We start from the raw sequence: 22,500 nt of genomic DNA, 5'->3' as shown, positions 1-22,500 counted from the left end.
TTGAGATTCCCTCGAGACCAGTCATTAAGTGTTTACTAATAATTGACAGCTTTAACAAAGCGGACGACGTTTGAACAGTGTAGATCGACGTTAGGAGAGAAAATTTGTTGAGTGTTCCAGTCCTCCACATACCATCAAAGTGGGTCATTCCAAGTCGACGCCGGGATAAAAGCAACAAAGAAATGTACCAACATGTAAAACGTACGTACGTGGCGCGCACAGCATTTTTTTTCATGAATTACAACAACAATTTCCAGAACCAGCAATGAACCGAACTCACCCTTTCCAAGAGGATCTAACAAATTCCAAGCCTTCGCCAGCTCAGCTCTTTCTCTGGATCTCTCTTTCTTCACGTGCTTTTTGGAATAAACCCTAAATTTAAAACACCAAAACAGAGCACGAACATCAATGCTTTTAACGGTTATTGTGCGGGTATTGGTGTCACTTGTGTTTGCCATAGCATCAAATTAATGCTGAGCTACGTTTGGTTCTTTAGTATAATTTATTGTACTCAGACCACCTTCGGTATGAAACTGGGCAGTAGTCTTCAAATATATAAATCACTAGTCGACAAACTGCATTAGCTATCCCAGCATGTCATCACCAGGTATTCCCATGGAAACCCGACCTGGTGACGATGACGATGATCATGACGATGGGACGACGACCGCCACGAGCATGAAGGCGATAATGATGGTGACGATGTTGTTGACAACAGGCCGTTTGCAATGATGACGTAACTTGAAAAGATGTCTTTTTTCGACAGTGGCTCGGAGATACTCGGAAAAAATCCGAGTGCTCCTTTGCAGCCGAGTGGAATCTACGACCTTCCGATTACTAGTTCGGATACTCTACTACTAACCTACAGAAGACTCGTGGGAGGCCATTTCCGAGTTGATGTCTGCCTCCTCTTCAAAGTGAGTGTGTGTGCGAAGTGCTTCTTAAGAAAATTAGCTTTCATTCACATGTAAAGTGGAACTTATTGCCATCACAAAAACATCGTACTAGGACTCGCTTTGAAGAGGAGGCAGACGTGCACTCGGAAATGGCCCATTCTTCGAGAGGCTGCATGATTCCCAGTAGGAAAGGAAAATCGCTTTCATAAAGGATTTTCATAAATCATTCTGGCCTTGTAAATTCAATGACACCATCATGGAAATGGCCAATTAGGACGAAGATGATGGCAATGACGCTGATGACGTCATTTTATGACGACGACGACGATGATGACGATTATGATTACGAAGATGATGTAGTTCTGTTTACAACGTGTTTAAGTGTCTTTCACAACATTCACCCGTTCTGCAAAGTAACTTTTAACTACAAAGAATACACTTACCAGTAGCTATCGACGACAATGGCTAAGAGAATCGCAGTCAAGAAGAAAACTCCAACGAATACGAAGAATCCTGATACAAAATGAGAACTATATGTGAAAATTGTGCTGCGCGCCGTTAACATACCTAATTACTTCACTCTGAATATGGACTCAATTTTTGCCGCATCAAAAGGTGTTTCGTTTTGAGCATTCATTATGACATGCAAGCAAGAAGGCTTGAGGACGAAGCACGGGGCACGGGGCACGGGGCACGGGGCACGGGGCACGGGGCACGGGTCCCCCCCCCCCCTTGGGGATTCTCTAACACATAGGCACCGTCCCAGACCTTTTCAAACAGTGTATGGATTCTAAATTACCACAGTGCTTTGTTTAAAGAAAACTGCTCTTTTAAACCCGATGAAACACTGCTGCTTGTTTTTCAAACAATACCTAACACACAAGAATTGAGCTAAAATCTTATGTTTCTTTAATTTTAGGCAAAACGCAAATTTTAGGGCGACATTTGCCGTTTCTCATAAACACGGTGCTAAATCTATGTAATAAAAGTCAAATTAATACTTTGAAAAGATTGAATGGCTGAAACTACGTTAGCCCTTCCTCAAAGCAGAACGAATGTGCTCTGACCGGCGAAGGGCTAACGCTCGGCAAATCGTCAGCAATTTCAGCTATCTTTTCAAGGTGGCAATTCGATCTTTATCCGTTTGACAAAACCGAATTTTCGTAATGAAGTGAAGTGTTGGTGAACTATCTTGATAGCTATACGTGCACCTCTACTATAAAGAAAGGATGATACATTTTTACTGAAAAAAAAAGATATCTCTTTACAAAAATTGCTTTTGTTTTTCAAATGTGCCAACCACAGGAACCAAGAGACCCTTTGTTTCGACTGTCAATGAGGCTCTGGTTGGCGCATTAGGGATTAAGCATGCGCGTTTTTGAGACGCGGACGGTAACCGGAAGTGGGCTGTTTTCCTTTTTAACTTGTCTTCACACAACCCAAACCTTGCTAAGTATCTTTTCTCCATTAGAGATGATTAGGGCCTGATTACACTAAGAATGTCAGCTCGGTTAGCCGGGCTGAAAGAGATTTCAGCCTCGTTTCTGAAAGAAATCCTCTTGAAATGAAAGTCGCGATTACACGGAGAAGGTTTCAGACCGGAAATTTGCGTTTTGCACCCGGGCTGAAGTCGAGCATGTAATTGCAACAAAATTTCAGCTCGCTGGGCGAAGCGAAGTTTCAGCCCTGGCTGAAAACCCTTGGTATAAAGAGACACCATTGCCCTGGCACGTGAAAAGTTCTCTTCCGGTTGCCGTCCGCGCCTCAGAAACGCGCGTGCTTAAGTTCCCTGGTAATGACAATAGATGACGTCAACCAAAGATTACTTACCAAAATAAATAAAATTCGCTGAGTGTTCTCTTAACGCAGGCAGCATAACTTCCTAGAGTGCCAAAGGAAAAAAAAAAAAGAAGAAAAAAACGAGTTTGCGGTACGACTACACTGAAGGCCTCGTGAAGAGAAGCCTTTGTAGAATGGTCCCAACTCCCTTTCTACTAAGTGTTCGATTCAGTCCCAGAATCAGCGTTTTCCTCGAATTTTTTTTTCTCCGGGGATTCCTGCTTTTTCCTCCCGTCTCGAAACAATGTGTAAAATTATTTCAATTTAAGCGTCTGTATTCCGTAATTTTCTTGACTAGTAAATTAATGACCAAACACTTGGAGTTAACTAAAGCTGTCGCTTACTTTTCATTCAAACTTATTGTCGATCATTGTGGAATATCGTTATATCAAGAGGACTTATTTTGCTTCCGCCGGGAACATTGCCCGTCACCTCTCCCATGGTGCTAAAATTTGGAGAAAAATTAATCATGGAGTTGATGAATTTGGATAAAAAAATCATTTTCACTACGAGATCTACGACGGCACCGTCGACAAAAACGTCGTCCCAAAATATAACGCACAATTTTAAGTCTTTCGCGACTATTCAATCGCGTTCACGTCGCATGATGTGGGCGAAGTATCCTAAAAATGAGTCAAAATAAATTGGTACTAGCGGTTGTGGAGCAAAAAAGAGAATAGACCAATTCGGCTAACTCAATGTTGTACCCAATTCAAATCTTTTGGGAATAAAACGTTTTGTTCCAAGTATTTCCATCTCATTTAAATGTGAATGCTTCATTGTCATGCAAATTCAACACACAAAGAATCTTAACCCCGAGAGATTTGAATTGGGTACAACATTGAGTTAGCCGAATTGGTCTACTAAAGGTTCACATTAGTATACTCACGTTGTCGTCAAAACCTCAAATTGGTGGTACGTTGCCCCCCTTACAAGCGGTAATTTGTGTTTTTAAGCGTGAGATTAGGTCACCATATTGGATGGGTGGAAGATCTGGAACGAACGCCAAAGCGAGAGGGGACGGCGAGAAGGGTTTTTCTCGCCCTCTCTTCCAAACCCCCCCCCCCCCCCCCCTTGAACACCGCCGTTTTGTCACCCGGCCCAGACCTATCCCACGCGCTCGCAATATGGCGTCTGATACGTGTTTCGCTGTAACAACAACATCTACCGCCTGCGAGCAGGCTGGGTGGTACCCTGCGCACCCACCGAAAAAATAGGAAGTTTCTGGATGGGTAATTTTCTTTAACAACTAAAAACATTGAAGTTTAGTTTCCTTGTAGACTGACCGGAAAATTTTCAGTGGATAAAAGGACAAACAATCTCAACATTCCAAATCCAACATGATTAAATGTCCTGAAAGGGAAAAATGCGAAATTTGTAACTCAAGTTTTTACTGAGGTTAGTGGCCATTTCCTAAACGAGCATTTAACTGAAGAAAACGATAGAAAAATCGATTGGGTTCGTTTGGGGCAAAAGACGAAACCCACCACTTGAAAGAAGCACCGCAATAGGCCATTTCCTAGTTCATGTCTGCCTCCTCTTTAAAGCGAGTCTAAGTGCGAAGTTTTTGTAATGGTAATTAGTTCTACTTTACATATGAATGAAAACTAATTTTCATAAGAAAAACTTCGCACTTAGACTCGCTTTGAAAAGGAGGCAGACTGTCCCCTCTCTTACTGTTCCTTCACAAACTTGAGGATTCCAAAGTTCAAAACACCAATCAGCGGTTTCGTTTTTCACCGCTGCCAATGACTGTAGCGGATTGGGTTAATGGAGGGGACACACACACACACACTTGACACATTGACACCTTAAACGCCGTAGGACGCCCCCAATTGAGAAGTAGAATCTGTCAACTCTCACTCCCAGCGATCAATGGGTTGGTGGGTCACGTGATGCAATGTGAGAGGTTGATTCGTCGTCTTCGTGTAGCCGTACCATCCCCCTGAGGGGCGGGGTAGAACTACACGTAGACTATTGATTTCGATCCACTCGAATTGTCGGTTTCTGTTTTCATTGGTGCGTCAGTTATCCTTGCAAAGCTGACTGCCGGCAGTAAAAGCGAGACCGACGATTGAAAGGAGTATAATATTCATTGGTAAAATGTGCGGTAGATTAGATTTTCAGGAGGTTGTAAAGGGGTAGCGTTTCTTTACGTTTACAGCAATAACTCAAATGTGGTGAAGTTACCAGTGTTTGTTGACAGCTTAATATTTTAATTCAATCAGTTTTTGTCATGATTTTTTTCTAGCTCTTTGTTTGCACACAAGAAGTGTTATCATAATACCTACCCCTTGTAGACCATTTCTTCGCCGTCCACGTAACATGGAACAATTTTTCTGTAAAAGGAAAGGTGAAATGAAAGAACGAGATGATTTCAGATGAATGTACACCATTTTTGTTGCTTCTTATATTTGCTTCGCCCTTTCAAGTTTGAACGCAACACTTCTCAGGCCCCTTCCACATCCGGATACTTTTTAACCCGCAATTTTTCTCTATGGATTCAAAAAATTTCACGTCCACACGTAACGTATTCAAACTGAATTTGCCCTTCCACACGTATCCGAATTTGTTCTAGTATCCAAGACTCCTCTGTGACCACTGTCAACAGAGCATTTGCAACAGGATCTCTCCCTCAAATGAAGGATTATCTTTCATTGTTAGTTTGCTCCAAATGAAGTATTATCCTCCATTTAGATTACTCTGTCCCTGGACTTGTAGTAGCAGATAAAAAGCAAAAAAAAAGGAAAAGCAGTCTTTGTACAGGATTTGAACCCGGAGCACCCACTTAAAAGGAACTGTTTTTATCCACTTAACACTAGAGATCAACTGACTGGTAAGTGTGTCGATTATTTACCAAAACTAGTTAGTATCTATATAAAATTGTTGCTGAATAATTGTTAAGTCTAAAGCTTGATTTTAAAATGGTTAGCTTTCTCTTGATGTTTGGTAACCGACATTTTTCACTGTGTAAGCTTGCTTCTTAGCGGGTGTTAATACACGTTACAGCGGAATTTGCAGAAGAAAAAATTATTGACATATTAAAAGAATGACATCCTCGCGATTTGTGATGTGGAAGTCTAGTGGTTAAGTGAAGGGGTTATTAATCAAACGTTCCCAGGTTCGAGTCCAGCGAGTCCAGACATTAAGGTTCGGCTTTTAAAAAATAAGTCCATTACCCATGATCCCTATCAAGCTTTCAGTGTCAGTGTCCAAATCAACGATAACATTTCACTTGGAGCAAATTGACAATTAAGAATAATCCTTCAATTGAGGGAGAGACTTGCGAGTTGGCGACAAAAGAAGCGATCGATAGTATTTCCTTCAGCGGCCATGTTGAATATTTACGCGGTAAAGACTGGTTCTGAGTTTGCAAACGTCACCTGATTTGAAAATATCCAGATTCGACCGTCTACACGATTCCAAATTCTTTCCGTATTCAAAACTTTTTACTTTGAAGGGCGGATTAAAAAAGCTGCGGATTCGCCGGATACGTATGGACGGAAGGTAAATCCGCAAAGAAAAAGTTACGGATTCAAAAATATCCGGATAAGGGTGACTGGGCCTCAGCCATTCGTCACCAAAAGCAGGTAAAGATAGTTTTTGCATTCGAAAAAGCCCTTGAAATTCAAAGGAATCGGTTTTGTCTTTATTTTGTGACTGCCATCAACAGAACAGAGCCCGTTGGATTTCCGGTGTGACTAAAAATAGAGTGAAAATGTCCTTCTAAGAAGCTTGTAAGAAATGAAGTGAAAAACCACCGATACAGTCTACACGTACCAGAAGCCAATGACTAGGAGCAAACAACTCCCATGTTGAGCGGCGTTTTCACAGACCGATCTATTAGTAAAATTACCTTTTCCGCAAAAAAAAAAAAGAAGTTTCGGTTCGGTATAGCGCTATGACGTCAAGTTCGTTACTTGTGATTGGTCATCGGGCTCCTGGGGAAGCCTCATTCGCGGGAAATTCAAACCAAAAATAAATAGATCTGTGAAAACGCCGTGACAGGAATACATGGCTGCTGTTCGCTCCCAGTCATGGGCTCTTGACGCACTACCTCTCTTTGAATCACGTCTAGGAGTAATACTTGATTATGAAGTGCGTTCGTTGAGAGAACTTTGGAGGTTAGAATCACTAGACGAGCCGAGATGCCATGAAGACGATGCATTTATGAAAAGAACGTCTATCGAAAGTATTAATATGTGAGGCTTGTGGCATGTGGCTAAAAATGGAAAGTTTAGAGTAAAGAGGTGATGACGTTACCAACACTAAATTGGTTAAAATCTGGAATTTGTTGAAATTGTCTGAGAGATTATTACTAAAAGATGTCTCGTCATTTGCGCATACGACGTACCAAAACCGAGACGCGCATGCACGTATGACGTAAATCAAGATGGCGCTGAAAAAGCAGACGAACGACGAAAACCGAAAACTTGCTAAAGCGCGCCCTGTGCACAGGATCCCCACGTACCAAAGGATACCCAACATTAGAAATTGCGTCCTCCAAACGTCGAACGCAATGATCTTTATTAGTAACGCAAATCTTCTGCCTCAAACAGCAGATCTTACCCATGAGATAAAGTTGTAGAAGATGAATTTCCTAGGGGACCATTACAGTCATAAACATCCATAAGAATGTGAACTCCAATGGCGGCAAACATTAGAACAAATACTAGAACTATAAAAAATAACTAGAAGCAAAGAGAAAGACGTTACTCAGAGAGATACTATCGAATAGGACGTTTTCAACCAACCTCTAGAGACACTAATAACAATAGAAAAAAATGTACGACTTCTGGTGAACGAACAAAAGAAGCTAACGAGAGACCTTTTGTTTTCGTCCACAAGCATGGCGGCATTGGCGGAAATGACGTCACGTGAAAACCTCCTATCATAGGAGAGATCTATTTCTGTGCACGTGATTAAATGCACGCCCAATTCTGAAATCCAACAGGAAGTGTCCCTTTAAGTCTAATCATTTGCTACCTATTTGCAACAATAAGGGAAGGGTAAAGATTGGCTTTATTTTTAGCTTAGGATAAATGCAGCTGTTTATCCGTACTTGAGACGTAGCATTTGGGGGACATTTTATAACAGTATTTTAATTGTTTATATTCCGAGACACGAGTGATGTCGATGGACAAAAGCAAAGGGAAACTGAGTCGTGACGCTTATTGAATCCGCGTGCTTCTAATGAACTGCATTCCAGTAGAGCGACTTTCATATGACCTTGAAAATTAAACGTAAAAACAGAACCGAAACAAAAATGCAAAACACTTAATTGGCTTATCGAACAAAAAACAAACGAGCGCGATTTTTCATTGGCTTGTCGAACGCGAATGCAAACAACGTCATCTCTCCATAGAACTTTCTGGAAAGCGATCGGCATTTCGCTTTGACGTCATTTGAAATGCCGTAATGTGATTGGGCAATCGACCTGTTAACTGTCCATATTAGGAGATTCCTTGGCGGGAATAAGGAGAAGCTTTGTTTTGATCTTGCCAAGCATTGGTCCGTGAAACAAATTGCGAGCGATTTTTTAAGGTCACACGAAAGTCGCTCTATCTGTCCTCTATCAGACAAGTACGAATCTTGATTGACTCTGGGTATAGCGAAAAAGCTGGCCTTTGGGTCTAAAAGGGGCTGTACCACGAAACTTTGCTGAATTCAGAAGTGGTAACCAAATCAAGGGAAACGTAAAACAGTACACGAAGAACATTAAAATACACCAGGAGCATCTGTCTCCACTAATTCCCTGAGTCAACCATTTCCCGAGTAAATTTATTTTTAGGAACACTTACAGGTTTTCCCGGTGAAAAGTATCATATTTTCCATGACGCTGAGATAGCTTTGTTTTGATTGGCTTTTACAACAATGAGAGTGCTGAATCTCCCAAGGGAGATGTTCTATAAATAAATCTACTCGGGAAAGGGTTGATTCCGAGGCCAAGTATGGAAGATAGAGGTTCCCTGTGGTGAGTTTCTGAATACACTAATGATGATACCTTTGAAAGTTGAAACCCTATCGTCAGCAATACCTGAAAAACGCATTAATATAAACTTTTAAGTGGGTTAAACTAAGGAACTATCCTCTTAGATTGTTGGATGTATCGACAAAACCATCATCTGTTTAAAAAAAAACAGATAGTTAAGTTCAGCAATCGAAGAAAAAAAACAACGCTACGTATCCTTTTTTCTGTTTATAAGTTTCTTGGGTGTCGCCATTTTGGATGCAATAACGCGTTACGCTTGCTTTTGTTCTTTCACAAAAACAAAGTTCTGTCTGAATATGCCGCCAAACCCGTTTCCAAATTACACGCATACCACTCCAAGAGCTCCCCTACTTCCATTAACGTTCGTCATAATGAGGAATACATGAAGTAGCTTAGGTAGCGGTGATACGTGAAGCCGCAAGCCACTAGAAACGAGGGCGCAGGTATCCAACCTTTCTTTCCTCCCCAGTTTCTCCGGCCGTGTTTCTGCTTTTTGAATCCCACTTAGTTCGACTACGCAATCGAACTCCTACCCCAGTCTAAAGCCACAGACACCCGACGAAAAACCTACATTAGCTGCACCGGCATTTAACGACCCGTCACATTTGCGAATGATAAAGTTTAAACTCCTCAGTAGATACTCACATTAAAAATATGTCGAATGTTCTTGACTTTGCATAAAATAAGAGCTAATCTCAGGGATCTAAATATCTGTAGAATATACTGTGAAGACAAAAAAGCACAAAAAAAAAAACAAATTTTTAATAATGCATTTTTCAAGAACATAAACCATAAGTCTCGATCTGCGATGGAATTCAGCTAATCAGTTTAAGAAGCGTTGAAGTCTTCGGCAACAACAACGCAACAAAAGAATAGCGAGTTTAAGTAAGGAGAACGGCGACAGCAAGGATAGCGTCACCTCTAAATATAACTTCGCGTTATTGTAATCACTTCGTTACTAGAGTGGTTTTCAATTGAGTATCGAAGGTAATTAGTGAATTACTTTGGTTTATGATTACTTCACTCAGTGATTGGTTCAAACTTCTCGCGCGATTTTTTCAACCAATCAGGGCCCAGTTGTTCGAAAGCCGATTAACTTAATCCAGGATTAGCGTAAACTTTGGTTTCGTGTTTTCAACTTTTTGGTAAAAGTTTCCTTTGCTTATTTTTGTTTTCCAAGATTGACTTCCTCTGATGTAAAGTTTCAGCGAATATCAGCGTCGAACAGCATTTGGGAGTAGAGAAATAAACTCCTTGGTTAATTTTTAATCAGGGATTAGCGTTAATCGGCTTTCGAACAACCGGTATAACCAAAACCAATCGTGGCTCGCGCGTGCACATTTTCCCGCGCTTTGTGTAGGCTACGTGTAATTACTTCTATTGATTGGTTTACTGGATTGTCTCTGACCTTTTTGATTGGCCAAAGTAATTACTTTGGTTTTGGTTTTACTACACTCAATTGAAAACTGCTCTATTTCCACCTTTTTTATATGGCAAGGGTGTGGTAGTTCCTCAAAAATGACACTCGTCGAAACAGCACTTAAATTAGGGGAGAAACTGAAAATTCATCTTCAAGTGCTGACGTCCTTCATAAAACATCAAATTTGGCTATTTCACGTTGTAGTTTTGCTGACGACGGCAAAGAAATGGACAAAAGTGAAAAACGCACGTGCAGAGCATGCAAACCTATTGTTTTACGACAGCGACGTCAACGAAAACGTCACCTCAAAATATAACTTAACACTATCGTAAGTTTGTTGCGGTTAGGCCATCTCGTTCGCGTCGTACAATGGCCGTATTTATACTTCAGGGCCCAGTTCCTCAAAAGCCGATTAACGCTAATCTAAGATTAAAAATTAACCAAGCAGTTTATTTCTCTACTCCCAAATGCTGTTCAACGCAGATTTTCGGCAGAACTTAACATGAGAAGACGTCAATCTTGAAAAACAAAAATAAGCAAAAGAAAGTTTCACCAAAAAGTTGAAAACGTGAAACAAAAGTTTACGCTAATCCTGGATTAAGTTAATCGGCTCTCGAGGAACCGGGCCCAGGACGTCTAGGACGTCCAGACGAATTAAACGTCTGGCCGTAAGTGCAATTAATATAAATATGGGATGCACTTAACTTCGATGGCTAGAAAGCAATTCATGATTTTCTTCAAAAGATAATGGAAGATATTTTATACTAGACGGCTTAGAAGACTAAGACGTCTGTTACGCGACGCACTTGACTTGAGACGCTTAATTCGTGTGACGGTTAATGCGTCTGAGACGTCTTAGGGCCGATTTACACGGTACGATTTTTGGCGCGTGCGACAAGCTTACGACAGGCCTACGACATGACTTAAGATTGTCGCAGCGTTTTAAAACATGTTTTAAAATGCTACGACATTTTTCTGAAGTACACGTCAATCTTAAGTCATGTCGTAGGCGTGTCATAGGCTTGTCGCATGCGACAAAAATCGTACCATGCAAATGGGCCCTAAGGGCCGATTTACACGATACGATTTTGTCGCATGCAACAAGCTCACGACAGGCCTACGACGTGACTTACGATTGTCGCAGCGACAATCTGCGTACACAATCTGACGTACACTATAATCGTAAATCATGTCGTGGGCCTGTCGTAAGCCGTTGTCGCATGCGACAAAATCGCTCTGTGTAAACGAGCCTTTAGACATCCTCTAGGATCAGCTAGTATAAATACGGCCAATGTGGGCGAAGTATCCTAAAGATAAATTGGTAAGAGCGGTTTCGCAGTAAAAATAGAGAATTATAGATTCACATTTGTGCGCTCGCGTTGTCGTCAAAACCTCAAATTTGGAGATTTAACGTGGTTGTTGTCCAGAGTACAGCAAGAATGTGCTAAAATGTGTGACGTTCTCGTTGACGACCACGTCGTAGATCGTAAAATCAATAATATCATTGGTTAAAAGGGGAAAAAATAATCGTGCTGCACGTGCGGCACGCATTTTAGGAAATGTTTTTGCAGTGCGTTGCATAGAGCGAGTTTCAATTGAGTGTCGTAAAACCAAAACCAAAGTAATTACTTTGGCCAATCAAAAAGGACTGAGACAATCCGGCAAACCAATCAAAACTCGAAGTAATTACACGTAGCCGACACAAAGCGAGGAAAAATGTGCACGCGTGAGCCACGATTGGTTTTGGTTTCACTTCTGATTGGATGAAAAAATGGCGCGAGAACTTTGAACCAATCACTGAGTGAATTAATCATAAACCAAAGTAATTATCAAATTACTTTCGACACTCAATTGAAAACCGCTCTAACAACCGACGTGAAATCACCAATTTGAGGTTTCGACGGCAACGTGAGTATGAAAATGAGAACCTTTCGTTCTCTATCACTACTCTGAAACCGTTTGAACTAATTTACTTTTTAGGATGATTCGCGCACATTGTACGACCTGAAAGAGATGGAATAATGGCGAAAGACTTACGAGGCGACTTGTCGATGCGCTGTCGTAGATCCACTATTACTGTACCTATTTTTAGAACGGCCACTGTCAGATTTTTTGCGGGAAAAAATGATAGCGGCATTGCGTTTCGTGCCCGATCCGTGATTTTGCAGTTAGCATGCACGTGCAATCCCTCATGGGGCTACTCATTGCGGGCCCATCATAAGCCTTGTGGCCATTGGGCCCAATATGATTGGCTACTCAATTTGGCAAAACCTGTATTCTAAATTTGGATAATCCCGTAAAGTAATAAGTCACAAAGAGAAATCGAGAGACTTCTGGCTAATGGAGTTCTGTCAAAAGATGATGCGGACATTATCGTAAAAAAAATCCAAGTGCTCCAAAAGCAAACACTTCATCAGATACTTCATCAGTTACTCGACCACTTTGCTAAATGAGAATCTTGTGACAACACCATTTAACCTGGCTTCGGTGAGAATCGTCCTGTAAAGACCCTCAATATTTCGCTTTCCATGTGTTTCCTTTTGCTGTCATTTCACTCACGACCGAGCTACAATAGTTGGAAGCATGGGTCCCTTCCTCATTTACGTCAATAGCTGCGAACTTCACGCGGGAAGAAAGAATGCACTTACCACTCCAGAAAAGCTGGAAGCCAACAGCAAAATGAAGTCCATAGTAAAGCAACAGACGAGAATAAACTCCACCCTGAAAGAATTAACAATTTTCAAACTTCAGGAAAAAATCTAAAGCCCACCTTACACCAGGGAATCTTTCGAAAAGGAGACATCTTTGAAAAATTCGTTTCAATCTTCCGAGAAGCATTGCGGAAAGTAGAACGGCCTTGTATTTCTCGAGACGCCCGCGCAAACAAAAAAATTGTTAGAAATTGTCCGTCTATGATATGTTATAGAAAGCAATAATTTTTCATGTAACTTGTGTCAAAAAAAAAATTAATTGCAAATTAGAATAACCAAAAATGATATATGAAATGAACCTTATATTGAACTGAAGATATGAAATCAATGGAAGCTATGATCCTCTCAGTTATGAACGCAATTTTAGCACTTGTGTAGAGAATCCTGAAAATTTCAGGACTTCAACGGGGTTTAAACCCGTGACCTCGCGATCCCGGTGCGACGCTCTAACCAACTGAGTTATAAAGCTACTGATGATGAAATGGTATATGAAATGAATCATATATGAACTGCGGATATGAAATCAAGTGAAGCTATGATCTTCGCAGTTATGAACGCAATTTTTACAATTGCGTAGAGAAGCCTGAAAAATTCAGGACTTCAACGGGGTTTGAACCCGTGACCTCGCGATTCCGGTGCGACGCTCTAACCAACTGAGTTATAAAGCTACTGATGTTGGGAGATGGTCATTTTTGCGTCCAAATGTTCCCGTAATGAATAAATCAATGAACGACATGATATATAGAGTGAATCATATCTTGAACTGCGGATATGAAATCAAGTGAAGCTGTGAAGTCCTGAATTTTTCAGGATTCTCTACGCAATTACTAGAATCATAGCTTTCACTTGATTTAATTAGAATAGTAAGATCTTACATGCACCAATGAAAAGCGATCCTTAGATCGCATGACTTTATTCGCTCTTACCCATTCCACAACCCTCCCTCAGTACTTCTGGTCCAGAAAACAGGCCAGGTCAGGAAAATTATGTGCACCACGAGATCAAAGAAATACAGCAAGAGACAAGAAAAATTGACAGCTAAGACCAATGGATGAACACTAGTCAGAGAACAAAAAAGATAGGTTAATGTTTACCCGGTATGGCTGCCTCGAGTGTAACAAGCTAGCCAAATACACCTTATTCCAAAATGGCCGCTGATTTATGTGGATACAAATTGGCCCTTGTTGCCTCGTTCAAAATAAAATATTCTTTTGAATTTTAAGCTTAAGAACGAGGCATCAAGGGCTTTTTTGAATAAAAACAAAAAAATTTAAATGGCGGCCATTTTGGAATAAGGTGTATAGGAGTCGACAACTCCGCTAGCAAATCATGGAGTTATCGTTTTCCAAGACCATCTATAGAAAGAACAGCTTTGCCCCAAGTATTGTGCCTATTGGCGCAAAACAACGCACTATGTTTCCACTTGCATAACAAATTAGGGAACTTAAACAACAACAACTGCGGCGGCTGCGAGAACGCCATGAAACAATAGGCTTACGTACCTCGACACGTTCACACTTGGCGGTTCAAAGAAAATAAGAAACGAATGCAACAGAGTATTGCAGATGACGAGTCGACGAAACCAGGTGTTGTCCAAGATATTAAAGCATCTGTAATGAAAATGAATCGCGAAATTGTTAAAGCTATTCTTGTATTTCCCAAATAATGCGCGCAATTTCGTTGGTCAATTAACGAGGCCGTTTTCTACAGTAAAGCCTGCTTGAAGGGGCTATGTCATGTTATTTTGGTAATGTGGAATTCATTTACTGACATATTATTGTTACATCAACATCACAAACAAGATGATTCTGGGCAAAAACGACCTTTATCCAGGCGAGAAACGTCGGGACGACTTTTTTCAAGATCCGTTTTCAACCTTATCCATCTGTGTCCATACATGCTTCTCTTTCCTTTTACTGTATTTATTTTACGTTGTTCAACAGTTTTAAGTGGACAGGTTCTTGCGGCAATGTTTCATTCGACTTTTTGGGCATTTTGGGTGTCACGAAATTACATCATTTTGCGTGACATAGCTCCTTTAATGGTGTGCTCTCCTGTTCAATTGCATTGTAAAGAATTCATTTTGCGTGACATAGCTCCTTAAATGGTGTGCTCTCCTGTTCAATTGCATTGTAGAGAATTAGAGATTGCCCACGTTGAACATGGACGCTGAGCGAAAACGCACAAATCCATATGGCACGTTTTCAAATGAAAGAGCATCCGCGTGGGTGAGTTTTAATGAATTAAATATTCTTTAAGTGGTAAGAATTTACCTTTGGGACAGTCTGGGCTTGAAGTATGATCGAGCTTTTCCATAACTTCCTCTAAAAGAAAATTCGGGAAAAAAAACCGTTACTTTCTTAAAATCTGAATAGGTGCCACGTTGTCTGATGGACATGATGTAAATGCACGACTCCGCAAACTGCTTCGCCATGTAAAACGATTTAGAACAACAATGCAAAGACAAAAAGGGGTTTTCTATCCTCTACTAGCTTTGCCATAGGACAAATGGCGGTCGCTTTTGTTAAGTTACAAAGGAGTAAACCTTGCAATGCTCTTTGCTTGACAAGGACTTCAAATGCTACAATTATCCTTCGTTACTTTGTAGAGCAACTGATTCGCGTTTTATGTTATTCACTACTTCCACAATCCCATAATACACCTCTATTACCCCCCAAAACTTTTGAATAACCATTATTTGCAATTATTTCTCCTGGGACAAGAGAAGTTGAAAATAATGCCTATGCAGATTCTTGGGGGGTAAAAGAGGTGTATTATGGGATTTGAGACCACACGAGATGTTTCCTTACGTTTTACACAAGGTATATTCCCAATCCTTTACCGCAATGAGTTGCACGACACAAAAAATCCTGGCTTTTGAAGATAGTCACCCACTTCAGAAGGTAACAACTTCTTCGTTTTGGCACAGATCTGGATAATTTAGGTCTGAGCACAGATTTCAATACGTTTAGCATTAGGTTTTCACGTGACGTCATTGCCGCCATGTTGGTGGACGAAAACAAAAGATCTCTCATTAGCTTCTTTTGTTCGTGGACCAGAAGTCGTACATATCTGTATTGTTATTGGTGACTCAGTCTAGAGTAGCACAGAGGTATCGAATCTCATATGAATAGACCTTTCCAAGGTAAATGATGCCATCTTGGCTGGGGCGCAAACACGGGTAAGATTACGGTAAATGTATGGAATTTTGAGTTTCCTGGAAAAGCAGGATCGAGAATCGAGTATCGAGTATCGACGATCGGGATCGGGGATCGAGAATCGTGGACAAAAATAAAATATAATAATAATAATAATAAATATAAATATAATAGGAAATAAAAAAAAAAAAAACTAAAAGAAAAACAACAGAAAGTTGTAATGTTGAACTTTCCGTGAGTTTCGCGTTAAATCCTTTTTTTGTTTTGTTTTTTGAAGGGGAGGCTTACTTTATTTAGCAAAACGCCAGGAAGACATCGTGAGTTCTGGTTTGCATCAGCCAGCACGTCTTGCCATATACATTACTACATCCTTCAGCTCCAACGGGGCCAGAGCGTCTGTTGGTAATTACTAGCCCGACCCCTGCTGAGACGTTGCGCGCGATAGAGTTCACTTCCCGGTTCACTTCTCTCATTTTTATGCTGTTTTGACGCGTACGAGCTTTCTTTCAAGTTGAGATTTTTCAGATTTTGTGACGTATTGTCTTTTGAAGTTTTGTCTTTTTTGAAAGTACGAGTATGGTTCTTAAATTTCCACAGCATCTGAAATTTACTTGTTGGACCACAAGCGAGCCAGTCGTATTGGATGTTTCAATGTTATTTTCGGCTATTCGCAGAGCAGTCGTTACTTGCCTGATCCATACCACAGGGAAGTAAACAATAAAGACGCGCTGTGAACTGAGCGGGGCCGTACATCGTGCAACCGTGAATCACTTCAATACCTTAAACGGCATGCAATTCTTGCTCTTGCAAGCGGTTCTCCGCTCCGTGCAGAAAAGCAAAAAAACCATTATGCTAATTCTACTTCATCTTCGCCCTAGTCTCTCCTCCGTCAAACTAACGCCCTTCTCCTCAAACAGCTTTACTTGTGACTGTGTCGCTTTACTTGTGACTGTGTCGCTGATCAGTCGTAGATATGGTTTTTGGCGCAATAGTAGCAGGTGTCGGAGCTTTAGCCGGGGGCGTTGGATTATTTCGAGGTGCTTCGCGAGCGGGAAAAGCTGCTCAGACAGTGGCACGTAGCACAGACAGGTTTCTGGCATCCATCGCTGGCGATGTAAAGGAAGTCAAAACAGTGCTGGTTACGGAAGTATGGCCGGCCATGAACGTAACACTGATGAGGTTCAATGGCGTCCTACTTGACGCTCAACGATTCATCGAGACCGGAACATTTGCAACTAAAGCCTTAACCCTACTAATACTCCTTTGCAGTGTGCTAGTCTGCAAGTACATCACAACGACTCCGCGGATGCCGACGAGAAGCCGAAAGAGACGTTCAGTGACCTTCCAAGAAGTCGCCGTTCAGTTTGTTAGCTGGTTGTGTCTGCTGATGGCGGGAGTTCTAGTGTGCCATCTCATAACAGAGATGAGGCAAATCACTTCTCCGCCTGGAAGTATTCCATTTATCTTCATCATTCCATCGTTCTCGATGTTGGTGGTCTGTCTTCAATACATCAAGCATATTCTGAACGCCTTTCTCAAGCTTGTCATTCTAATTTGTTATTGTATAATCGGTTTTCCTATTGACAAGTTTAAGAGCCCAGCTGAGAAAGCGTCTCGCTACAGCTTTTCTGTTATATTATCTTGCCTCCTTTTCCCTGCCGTTATTCTGTCGTACGGGTTGATTCCATTCTTTGCCGCGCTCATCTTAAAAGAGCTATTCAAGCGTCAAAGGCCTTTGTCTGAAAAGATCTTTCTTGTATACATTTACTTTTACATCACAGCTTTTGCTATTTACTTTATTATGGAGATTGTGATGATCATTATTCGCGGACTGTGGGCTTTCTCGGCGAGAAGAAGATATTTCCAGGGCTACCTGAACAATTAGAAACAGTTGTTCGCGTACGACAACGAATCCTTCTCGAACTTGGTTTACCGCCGTTCATGTGGAACAACGCATCAAAGTATGCATTCAACTACTACGTCTGATTTCAGCTATAGTTTGCTTTTCTGGATAATCAGGATCGAGGATCGAGGATCGGAGATCAGAGATCAAGGATCGAGGACAAGCTAACTAAAGTCTTTTTCCTTAAAATAAAACAAGAACAAGTCCGGAAATCAATTGTGTACACAGAAATTGAGACAATAATCCAATCCATTGTTTCACTTTAAAATTCCGATTTTTCAGAAAAGGTAAACTAACGTAACGTATGTCAAGTGTACTCTTCAATCAGATGCAGAATCTTAATTAAGTGTGAAGTAATTTGACCGTGCACAGAACTGGGGCCATTTGAATTTAACCATGCAGAGTACTGGGTCCTAAACTGGTGTTCCAGGAGACGCCATCTTGGAAAACATTGGTATAATATGAGTCTATGTGTGAAGTTGGCATGTATTAATTATTATATTTTTATAGTGCAATACCGCTACAGCGTCCCATCTGGTATTCAGTATAATGTAAAAGTTGTTTGAATAATTTGTAATTCAATTTTGGCAAAACCAAAGCTGGATTTTAAGCGAGGAGTAAACAAGATAATCATCTAGGTTTGTTAAGTGACCTTTCAGCTGTCAGTTGAATTCATTTTTTTGACTGATATTTTCAGAAAACTCCTCAGCGAAAGCTACAAGAAAGAGAATAACATTGCCAGTTGTAGCAATTTTTTTTTTACTAGAAAGCATTGTGTCGTAGCTTGTAGGTTCAGAAAATAAGCTCGCGCACGTACATGTAGCTAAACCAAACGTAGTATTTTCCATGCGCGTTGTTTCGAAGACGTTATCAACTTCTACTTGTGGAGTACCAAGATTTTCTGACGTCATTTACTGGAATTACACGTTGTTGTTGTTGTTATTGCCCTGTTAAGTACGCATTGAGAAGGACTCTTCAAGTTTCAGTTATGGTATATGAGGTGATGTTTATCAGAGTCCGTTCATCAGGGTCCGTGTAACCTTTGCTTATTCAACTACACGTGATGATTTCGTAGTATTTCACTTTGTCGAGTAAACGGTAAAGAAGGAGCAATGTAGTCTTTCTTGAAAGGTACATTAGAAACGTTCCTGTTTAATTAATTCTGTGTGGTTCCTATATTTAATACAGCTCAGATGACCCCCCCCCCCTCTTCGTCTAAACATTGATAAATGCATAAGAAGAGATGGATTTCCAACTTTTGCCACTACTTTGAAAAGTTTTATTGATATCATTCATTAAATAAGGCCATCAAGGAAGGTACGATGTCTGTAAATTCGAATTTTAAATCTTCTCATGTGGCTTCTAATTTCAGGGCAATTTGCATGATTTGATTAGAAGGGTTTGTATGAAATTTTAAAGATTCGTTTATGGTCGTTGTAGCCTGAACTTGTTCTTTATATTTCATGAAAATAATCTCAGTATAAAAGTCTTTTAAAAGACACTTTCACTGTGGAAATCTGCCTCTTTGTAGCAATATTACTGCGGTTCAAAGTCGGCCAAAATCCAATACATTTATTGTAATTTTACCCGTGTTTGCCCCCCCCCCCCCCCTCCCCAGGCAAGAAGGCGTCATCATCAACCGTGGAAAGGTCTATGGACCTCTTTAGCTTCTATGTTTTGTTTTCTCATTTCAGACCACGTAATGTTACTCTAAGGATGAGTTTTTCCAAATGTCGTCTTATGCACGTGCATACGTGTCCAGCCATAACTTATGCAAAAACAAAAGGAAAATTCCCTTGGGAACATCACGTAGTCTGAAATGGGAAAACAAAACGTTCAAGCTGAAGAGGTCCATTATTCTTTGTTTTAACCTTTGAACTTTCTTTAGGTAAGAAATCAGTTTATGTCACGTAATCTTACCGGAAGGAAAAGTAGGTTTCAGGGGATGTTATCTTATGTGAACCCTAAAACCCTGCACAAAATTTAACTTTTCTAGCTTCTTGTTGTATTAAAACTCCCCCTCCCCCACCCCCCATGGCATGATTGGATCATTTGAGCTTCTTCCTGAAAAAAAGAAGAACATTATGTTGGGTGGGGTGGGGTGAAGGTTTTGGGCTTAACGTCCAAAACAGTCAGTGGTAGGAAAGGTCTAAGATCTTTCTCTCCAGGAATGTAAATTCAATAAAATAATGAGTTACTCATTAAGCAATACAATACCTTCAGCCGTCAATGCAAGTGACAACTTACCTTCCTTTCAATGCATCGTCAATGTGAGCTGCAGCCAACTTGAGCTCCCTGTGAGAGCCTTGCAGGTCTCCAAATTGCTGAGTAAGAGCGTCACTCTAAAATAACAGAAAGTAAATACTATAACAAAGATACCAGTGACATCACCCATTGTTATTAATGTGCCAACCAGAGTCTCTTTGGTGGTGGAAAAATTTTTTTCAGTGATTGGGATGTTTTAGCAACAAAAAGAATATTTATAAACACAGATATCTAAATCCCATTGAGTTTATTTTATTTTAGTACTAGCAATAGAGGTAGTAGTAGCAGTAGCAGCAGCAGTGGTAGCAGCAGCAGCAGTAGTAGCTGTAGTAGTAGCATGTGCAGGAGTTGCAGTTGTAGGAGTAGCAGCAGCAGTAGTAGTAGTAGTAGTAGTGGTAGTGGTAGTGGTAGTGGTAGTGGTAGTGGTAGTGGTGGTGGTGGTTGTGGTGGTAGTGGTGGTGGTGGTGGTGGTGGTGGTGGTGGTGGTGGTAGTGGTGGTGGTGGTGGTGGTGGTGGTGGTAGTGGTAGTGGTAGCAGCAGCTATTTACTGCAAAACCTTCTGACAACCCTGATATAATATCTTGTAAATACAATATTGGTTGAGTATCTACATTTTCGTAATGTTCTTTTTTATCCAAATTGTTGTGACTTAGAACAACATTTGAAGGGGGGAACAATGCAGTTTCAGTAAAATAAAGTCAGACACACGACCCATACTTCACAAATAATATGCATTTGTGGAAACATTACTCTGAAAAATAATATTATTAAAAATACAGTGTACAAAAAAAACAATGATCAAGTTATTAATCGAGGAATCTTCCCAGCAGATGCCCACTTCAAAATTACTTTTAACACCAGGAGGGAAAAAATTGGGAATTAAAACCTACTTGACATTTCAACATATTATCAATTAAGACTTTAATAAAATCATCTGCCTTAAGAATTGTTGATTACGTGTATACTTTTGTAGGTGGCCTAATAAGTTTGAATCGAAAGTCTTTAACATTTGACCCCGGAAAATAATGATATGCGATGTGTTTGAAAGGCTTTAATTAAGTTACTTTGAATGTTGTTGAATGTCTAGTCTTAGTCGAGCAATTCAAAGCTTGCGTAACAACAAACAAAAATTTCCTCACCCCATCTGCTTGTGGAAATAATGCCAAAGCCGGCACTAAGAAGCCAAACTGTCCAAAGTTTTCCACGGACGAACGCCTTTTCAAGCTGCGAAACTTTGCTCTAATACCTTGCACACGGGGAATGGAGTCTTTGTCCGACCCCGCATCTGACGAAGACCGAGATTTCTCAACAGTATCATCGTTTGCCACAGCCGGTCCTTCGCTTTCCAAAAGTACCGTGAAGCTAGTAGTTCTCGATCTTTCATCGGTCACTTGGGACACTTCATTTTTAGCCATTACAACCTCCTGAACACTAACAACTTCACACCTCTCAGTTAATTAATGGAATGATGTCATCTTGCAAGTAGCACAACCTTGCAAGATTGCATAGCGCATAAACACGTTGTAGAAAGCTGCCAAACAATACAGAGACGTTTCAGCCACAAGAATGCACAGCAGAGAACTGAGAAATCTCGCTGTGAAAATGGCAATCAGAGCGTGAAAAAAGGCTGTAAACACTGTCAAAGATCAAAACAATTCCAGAACCGATTGTTTGACTTCAGAACAACTTCCATTCTCAAATCGCTTGCAGTACCAACGTTTCCTTGCAACGATTGACGCAAACTAAATATCACTCTCTATTAACTCGTTTGTTCCTCTCTTTCAAATGTGGTCTGGATCATTTAAATTCCCTTGACAACAAAGTTATTCCAAGCAGTCTGTGGATTGCATTAGACAAGCTCTTTCAAAATTCAAGTTGATTTTCTCTCATCTAAGAATAAGCTTAAGTCTCCCTTAGATACGCAAAACCTATTTTCGCTTGTTGCTTCATAAGTATGTTCTATGTAAATAAGAGCGAATCCAAAGGAAGCTATATGCAACAAAGGATCAAAAACAAACAACTCGTTTCTCCTTTCTGTTTATTCAGACTGTTAATTACAAAGCTCGCGCCTCGGTAGTGACGTCATTGGCATGGGACGTTCAACAGGAGTGTAAAGTGTGCAACACGCGGGAAGCGTGCAGTAATTAATAATGAGAGCATGGTAGAAAATTTCCTTTTTCGGCGTAATTTATTCTTATTCCACGATTATTATAAAAGCAATACAAAATAGACGGGCTAATATCGTTGCCTTACCGTAAACTTCAGCGAATGCAACGTTTGGCGCCCTTGGAACGATTTTATTGAATTCTAGCAAGT

The 22,500-nt window shown here is 40.6% G+C and overlaps 1 protein-coding gene across 1 annotated transcript in view; it reads right to left on the bottom strand.

Annotated features, from left to right (window-relative positions):
- The window catches only part of LOC138049345 (voltage-dependent T-type calcium channel subunit alpha-1H-like), a 53,156-nt gene extending 30,960 nt beyond the window's left edge, over positions 1–22,196 (bottom strand). The window contains exons 1-14 of the mRNA XM_068895589.1: positions 21,324–22,196; positions 20,167–20,261; positions 15,132–15,182; positions 14,361–14,468; positions 13,785–13,916; positions 12,796–12,868; positions 9,373–9,450; positions 8,740–8,772; positions 7,305–7,426; positions 5,027–5,074; positions 4,022–4,088; positions 2,727–2,778; positions 1,340–1,409; positions 281–372 (exon numbers count right to left, since the gene is read on the bottom strand). Coding sequence (XP_068751690.1) covers positions 281–372; positions 1,340–1,409; positions 2,727–2,778; positions 4,022–4,088; positions 5,027–5,074; positions 7,305–7,426; positions 8,740–8,772; positions 9,373–9,450; positions 12,796–12,868; positions 13,785–13,916; positions 14,361–14,468; positions 15,132–15,182; positions 20,167–20,261; positions 21,324–21,599 — 1,297 coding nt within the window. The 5' untranslated portion in view covers positions 21,600–22,196. The remainder of the gene's footprint in view (positions 1–280; positions 373–1,339; positions 1,410–2,726; positions 2,779–4,021; positions 4,089–5,026; positions 5,075–7,304; positions 7,427–8,739; positions 8,773–9,372; positions 9,451–12,795; positions 12,869–13,784; positions 13,917–14,360; positions 14,469–15,131; positions 15,183–20,166; positions 20,262–21,323) is intronic.
- Positions 22,197–22,500: the final 304 nt, after the last annotated feature.

This window comes from Montipora capricornis, chromosome 5 (genome assembly GCF_036669925.1).
Source record: "Montipora capricornis isolate CH-2021 chromosome 5, ASM3666992v2, whole genome shotgun sequence".
NCBI lineage: Eukaryota > Metazoa > Cnidaria > Anthozoa > Scleractinia > Acroporidae > Montipora > Montipora capricornis.
This window is presented reverse-complemented; position numbering and strand designations above follow the sequence as displayed.